This window comes from Anopheles arabiensis, chromosome 2 (assembly GCF_016920715.1).
Source record: "Anopheles arabiensis isolate DONGOLA chromosome 2, AaraD3, whole genome shotgun sequence".
NCBI classification, from domain to species: domain Eukaryota; kingdom Metazoa; phylum Arthropoda; class Insecta; order Diptera; family Culicidae; genus Anopheles; species Anopheles arabiensis.
In genome coordinates, this window is record NC_053517.1 from 61,082,045 (window position 1) to 61,089,239 (window position 7,195).

The 7,195-nt window shown below is 49.3% G+C and overlaps 1 protein-coding gene across 1 annotated transcript; it reads right to left on the reverse strand.

The window, feature by feature from the left end:
• Positions 1-5,285: 5,285 nt before the first annotated feature.
• Positions 5,286-6,269, reverse strand: LOC120893217. Its single transcript, XM_040294981.1, has one exon. It carries the CDS (start codon positions 6,267-6,269, stop codon positions 5,286-5,288), a length of 984 nt encoding a protein of 327 aa, XP_040150915.1.
• Between the last annotated feature and the right edge of the window lie 926 nt (positions 6,270-7,195).

Sequence of the window (7,195 nt, forward strand, 5' to 3'; positions counted from 1 at the left end):
GGTAGGGGGACATAACTAAACTCTTGAAATAAGTTGGTACACGAAGTTTTTAGGAAGCGTAACGTCCTATCTTGGCAGTCCGAACGAATCTGACTTGCCACGGTCGGAATTGGTTTTATTTATACTCAATAAGTTTCGTACATTTGGTTTTGGAATGTGTTTTTGTCCTAATTAAAGGTTATTGATATGAGGTGCAATTTATACATTATATTGGAGTGAGGTGTCTGTCAATTTTGTGCTTATGCTGCGCTTTTAGTGTTTTTACAAAGGTTCTGGAAAGTTTCAACTGTTCTAGCCAAATAACGAGTGCGTTCGTCGATCATTGCCTACACTGCGCTTTTAGCAATAAGTTGCTATGCGTTCTCTGTTTGTCCACTTTGCTGCAGTAACGCTTGAATTGCTTATGTTGCGCGTTTCGGTTGTTTTCGATAAATGTCTCAATGGTTTTTTCTATGGATGGTATGGTCTACGTATGTTGCTATGGTGTGGATTGATTTGCTGATGTAATATAATGAATGTGTTGCAATAATGTGATTTGGCTTTCCGAAGTGTGTTACAATGTGTCTATAGCTAATAGTGTGTATTATATTAAGTTCTGTATAGCAGATATGCTACAATGTCATGTTTCTGCGGACCTAATGGTTTAGTCATTATATCTGCAACCATGACAGTCGTAGGGCAATATTCCAAAACAATTTCCTTCTTCTCACAAAGTTCTCTTATAAACCACTCTCGGGTATCGATGTGCTTCGATATCCGACTTATTCTGTCTGTTTTTACAAAGGCAATACAACCTTGGTTATCTTCTTTGATTGTAGTCGCGTTCAATTGATCTTCTCCAAAATATTTAATCAGCTGCCTTACCCACATTGCTTCTTGGCATGCTTCCGAAAGTGAAACATATTCAGCTTCCATAGTTGATAATGTCACACACGATTGACGACGGCTATACCATGATATTGTACCACCTTCAAACGTGAATACAAATCCAGATGTTGAACGTCTACTTTCTGAATCGCCTGCCCAATCGGCATCGGAATATCCGATCAGGCCTTGGTTTTTGAATCCACCGAGATGCAAGAAATACTCTTTTGTTCCATTTAGATAACGAAGTATTCGTTTGGCAGCTATCCAATCTTGTTACGATGGCGATGAAAACTTTCTGCCCAGTATAGCTACTGTCGCCGCAATATCTGGTCTGGTCATAACGGACAGATATAGCAATCCACCCACTAGACTTCGATACATTGTAGCATCTTCGAAATTCTCTGCATTGGCACTTTGTTTCCAGGTATCCAGGGTCCATTGGTGATCTAGCAACTTTAGCTTCTTGCATTCCGTGATCCGTTAGTAATTTTTCTATGAATTGTTTAAGCCGAATTCCATAAACTCCATCGGTACATATCACTTCCATACCTAAAAAGTGACGTATTTCGCCCAAGCAAATTATTTCAAATTTCTTGCTTAAATGATCGTATATCTTCTTGGCCTTTACTTCGTCTGCTGCTGCGATCAGTATGTCGTCCACATAGACTTTTAGGGGCGCCACAAAAGTGGTCCCTAATTTTTTAAAGAGATACGCAACACGCCTTGCGAACTACGTTTTAGTAGAATTCAATTTATTTTTTTCTTTTAAGCCGCGGAACGGTGAGTTCGGGAGAGACGCGAAAATTAGTGTTGTTCGTTCGAGAGTTGCCGGAGAAGAAGTGTGTGTAGCAAGCCACCGGATAATCGAGGCGGTGAAGCGTGCTGTCACTGGTTGTCTCGCTCTAGTTCGCCCGTCGAACATTTTTGGTCGTGGTTCTAGGTGTATGCACCAGATGGAACTCTGGTCGCTACAGGATTCCCCTCCTAGATCGGTGTTATCGGTATCGCAGAGGAATTACTACTCTTCGTTGAGATCTGGTAACACCGGTCGATACGTTTTGATCCTTGCGTAAGATAGGCGGTGGTGGGGCGAAGCTGGTGGTTGCTCTGGCTGGTTGTAGCGACGGCATGGGTGATGTTCGTGTGGCGCGGTTCCGGGCTATCGGCGGTTGGTTTGTTGACGGCAGCTGTATGGTCGAAGGCGACTGTGTGGCCGTTGGCTGCTGATCTGGCAGCGATGACTGGTCGGACGATGGCAGCTGGTCGAGCGTCGACGGTCCGGGCATCGGAGTTGTGAGACGCTGGCTCATCGTCGATTGTTGCGTCGACGGTGGTTGGGCCACCGGAGTAGCGTGTCGTTGGCTCGTCAGCAGTTGGTCGGGTGACGGTTGTTGCGGGGCTGACGAGATTATTCCTTCGGTTGTATATGCTGGCTTTAGGCGGTCGACGGACACAAGCGAGGGGTGTCCGTTTAGTAGGATCTGAAAAGACTTTGAATTTCGAGTAAGTACTTGGTATGGGCCGTAATAAGGTGTGGTTAACGCGGGACGGACGGTGTCATTGCGCACAAACACACGCGAGCATTTGTTCAAGTCGGAGTGCACAAACGATGTTCGGTTGGTGTGCCAGGCGGTGTTTGAAGGTCGAATTTTGCTCATCGCTTCTCGGAGTGTCTTGGCAAAGTCGGACTGGTTGACCAGTGCTGGTTGCGGTTTTTCGACGATAAATTCGGCGGGAATGGTGAGGGTCGTACCGTACACGAGTTCTGCAGGCGACGCATTAATGTCGTTCTTGAATGTAGTGCGTAATCCGAGCAGTATGAGTGGGAGATGTTCGCTCCACTTCGATGTATCTTTACAGCAAATTGCAGCTTTGAGAGTGCGATGCCATCTCTCGATCAACCCGTTTGCCTGCAGGTGATACGCGGTCGTTCGAATGTGTTTTGTTCCAAGGGCTCGCGTCAACTCCTTGAACAGCGTGGACTCGAATTGTCGTCCCTGATCGGTTGTCACGTGAGACGGAACTCCGAATCGTGCAATCCAATGGTACAGCAGTGCTGATACAACCGTAGTCGCGGTGATGTCTGGAATCGGTATAGCTTCCGGCCAGCGAGTATATCGGTCTATGATCGTGAGGCAGTATCGGTTGCCGTTGCTAATTGGAAATGGCCCGATGATATCGATGTTTATATGGCTGAACCTGTCTTGCGTTGCCGGGTACGGTACGAGCGGGCTTTTCGTGTGTCTGCCTATCTTAGCGCGTTGGCATGCCAAGCAGTTTCTGGCGAATTCCTGAGCGTCCCTTTTGATATCCAGCCAAACAAATCGCTCTGTCATTAATTTGGCAGTGGCTCTCGCTCCAGGATGGCTAAGGTCGTGTACGGCGTGTAGAAGCTGATTTCGGAATGATCTTGTGATGTACGGTCGAATTATTCCACCAGGGCAGTCGGCGTATAGCGATTGGGTGCTTCCTGGTATCGGCGTTTTTTGAAGGAAAAGGTCGGTTCGTGTTTTACCGCTGAGTATATTGGCGAGCTCAGGGTCGTTTGTTTGCTCTTCGGCGAGCCGTTCAAAATCGATTGCAGGTGACGCGTTTACAATTTCAACTCGTGAGAGTAGGTCGGCGGTGATGTTTTCTTCTCCCGAGCCTAAAAGATCGTGGCGAATGTCGGTGAAGAATTGCCCAATGAAGTCGAGTTGTCTGGCTCGACGCGGCGAGGAGCTATCAAGAGTCTGGCGAAAAGCGAAAGTTAGAGGTTTGTGGTCCGTGTAGATGCAGAATTCACGACCCTCTAACTGATACCGAAAGTGTCGTACAGCCATATAAATAGCGGTCAACTCGCGGTCGTATGTTGAGTAGTTGAGCTGTGCCTTCTCAAACTTTTTGGAGAAAAATCCTAAGGGCTGGAGTTGGCCGTCGATACGTTGGTGGAGAACGGCTCCAGCGGCGAAGTCGGAAGCTTCTGTCCAGAGTGACAACTCTGCGTTTAAGGCAGGGTGAGCTAAAAGCGCGGCTTGTTGTAGCTGTTCTTTACATCGGTCGAATGCTTCGCTAGATTCGGGCGTCCACTTTAGCGGTGTCTTGTCCTTCTTCTTGTTCCCCGGTGTCATCTCAAGTAGGATGATTTGTGTCGTCAGGGCATGTGGCAAGAAGCGTCGATAATAATTGATCATCGCGAGGAATTTCTTCAGCTCCATTATCGTCGCTGGTTTACTCAACTCGCTGATTGCTCGTACCCGTTCCGGGAGAGGACGTATCCCTTCTGCGTTGACCAAGTGGCCAAGAAAGGCAATTTTTCTTCGGTTGAATTCGCATTTGGCCGGATTGATGGCCAGGTGGTGTTGTTCGAAACGCTGAAATAGCTGGCGCAGGTGTTCGTGGTGTTCTTCTTCTGTCGACGAGGCGACAATCATATCGTCTATGTATGGGAACACGAAGTCGAGACCTCGGAGGACATCGTGAATGAGTCGCTGAAAAGTCTGCGCAGCGTTTCGTAGGCCGAAGGGCATCGTGGTGAACTCGAACAATCCGAAAGGAGTTGTGATCGCCGTCTTCGGTATATCTTCGGGATGTATCGGGATTTGGTGATATGCCTTGTGCAGGTCAACCTTAGAAAATATGGTTTTTCCCTGCAAATGCATAGTAAAATCCTGCAAGAAAGGTAGTGGGTAACGGTCGGGAATTGTTTTCGCGTTGAGGGCCCTGTAGTCGCCACAGGGTCGCCACGACCCGTCTGCTTTTTTCGTCATGTGCAGAGGACTGGCCCAGCTGCTGTTAGATGGTCGGCACACTCCTAGCTGTACGAGAGACTCGAACTCGGCGCGAGCTGCAGCGTATTTTTCGGGGGACAACCTACGCGGACGGGCGAAGGTCGGTTGTCCAGTAGTCTCTATGCGGTGCATGACGTCGGATTGCAGGAGCGTTCCGGGCGCAGTCCGTGCAGTCAACCCAGGGAATTCCCTCAACAGGGTGGCGATTGGCGAGGTCGAATCGCACACCTTTACGGTTGGCTCCCCAGGATGTAGATCAGGAACACCCGGCGTTCGTAAGTTGGTTAAGGCGTCTACTAGGCATTTGTCGCGCAGATCCACTAAAAGGTGAAAATGCTGGAGGAAATCGGCTCCTATTATTGCGGTACCCACATCTGCGATCACGAAGTTCCACAGAAAGGCGCGTCGAAGATCAAGATCCAACGTGTAGAGTGACTCTCCATACACTTGGATAGGCGTGCTGTTAGCGGCAAATAGTTTCATGGTCGATGGTTTGCAAGGAACAGAGCTGTGCTGTCGAGGTATTACGGAGACGTCGGCGCCGGTGTCGATAAGGAAGGGTTGGTTAGTTTTATAGTCTTTGATAATAAGGCGATGACTGGCCGATGATATCGAATCGATTAGAAGCTGGACGTCTCCCGCGTTCCGTCATGCAGAAGTAGTAGGAGTACCGTTATTTTGAGGACGGCTGTTAAACGAGCACGGAGCGCGGCAGTTACGCGCTTGCTGTCCGTATCGGTCGTGGTAGAAACAATAGCCGTTAGTGTTAGGATTAGTAGCCTGGTTCGTGTTGCGATTGCGAGAGCGTGAGCGGGCCCGTGAGCGTTCACGAGCTTGGTTCTGGTTCATTAGAGTTTCTAAGCGTTGACTCAGCTCGGCTACCTGTCGTGAAAGGCGGTTGACCTCCTCATTCCGCACCTCGGCGATGGTTTGGTACGGACCGGAGCGATTGTACAAGGCGAAAGAGTCGACCACTGAATCGGCTACCTTAACTTTCTCGTCGGCGTTTTGAGAGGACGCGATCACGGCGGACTGAACGTAGGGCGGCAGCCGACCGATCCAAAGATCGATCAACATGGAGTCGGTCATTGCACCGTTTGCTGTTCGCCGCATCTCGGCTAGCAGTTGTGAAGGCTTACGGTCGCCGAGGCTCATTTCGGATAGCAAACGGTGTAGGCGGCTTCGCTGAGACTCCTCGAAATGTTGTATGATGGCCTTCTTCGCGGATTCGTAGCGGTCGGTATTTGGTACGCTGTCGAGAATGGGACGCAACTCGGGAAGAATTCGCGTAGGGATCTGTGTCTTCAGGATGTTAAAACGCCTCACATGATGATGCGGAGGAATATTCCAGGCGTCGAACCAGTTCTCCAAGGCGTAGAAGAACGTATGGATGTCAGCAGTATCCAATTCGGGCGGCTTGAGACGCATGGCGTTCACGGTCTCGACTTGGAACTCCGGAAGGTCGGTAGAGGCGTCACGAGCGAGAGGGGTTATATCGATTAAGTATGGACTCCGTGTGGGGATTCCAGCTGCGGGGCTGGCGACCACCGCAGGACTGTCGGCCACTGCAGGGCTGATGGCAACTGCAGGGCTGGCGACCGGCGCTGCACCTTGTTGCGGGCTGCGCTGCATCTTTCCGCGTCGGGGTTAGTAGTGAATAAAAGGGTGGATCTTACCTTAATTGTTCACGTAACCAGGGTGTTGTCGTTGCGGTCGATCGGTATGAAAACGCTTCAGAAGCAGCGTGCGTCGTCTTCCTTCTCGGGTGGAGAAAATGGTGTTTCCTCACTTGCGATGAAATGGTGCACAGCAAATGGCGGCGTCGTTCTTCTTGTCAGCTGGATCCAAGCGGGTTCGCCTTCGAGCAAAAAAATCGTGATGGCGGCGATGTGTCACTACGGCTACAACTGGATAATTTGCGTGCGCAACTCGACGTTGGTGTCTTCCTTCTTAATCGCACCCGTAGATGGAAGCACACACAAACGGAAAATTCCCAGTAGCACGAGGTGTAGAAACAGCTTGCGAGGCGGTGACCGGCGTCAAGGAGACCAGCGGAGGTTGTCGTCGATCCGCTTCCAAGAATTGCGTCGATTGCGTCAGCCGTCGAAAGAAGGATGGAATTTTTTCTGCTGCGCCGATGATGGTGTGTGTGCGCTGGTCGCGCTTCGAGGCGGCGCGCGTGTGTGCGGGTGGTTCTTTTGTTTCGCTGAATGCAGGAACCAGTGTTGTTAACTGTTGACATTTTTCATGACAGTCACCGTAAACAGCCGGTCAAAATAATTTTTGGCTGATGACATTCAATGCTTCCACGACACGACTGTCATTAAACGAAATTCATTCGTGTCGCTACCGTCAGGGCTGATGCAATGACATGAAATGTAAACAATGTAGTCTGAATGTCATTTGACATTTTTTGAACAATACAAATCGATACGATCGGAGGATTATGAAGTATATCGTCGCTGAATATGGGGATTCTAGTGAAATAGCAAAAACTAGTGAAACGAAAGCCTTTGCACCGCACGCTCTGTTGTAGTTTGACATGAATACGGCCGTTT

What these genes read in the sequence shown, in the direction of transcription:
- LOC120893217 (XM_040294981.1), bottom strand. Translation starts at nt 6,269, where the DNA reads ATGCAGCGCAGCCCGCAACAAGGTGCAGCGCCGGTCGCCAGCCCTGCA.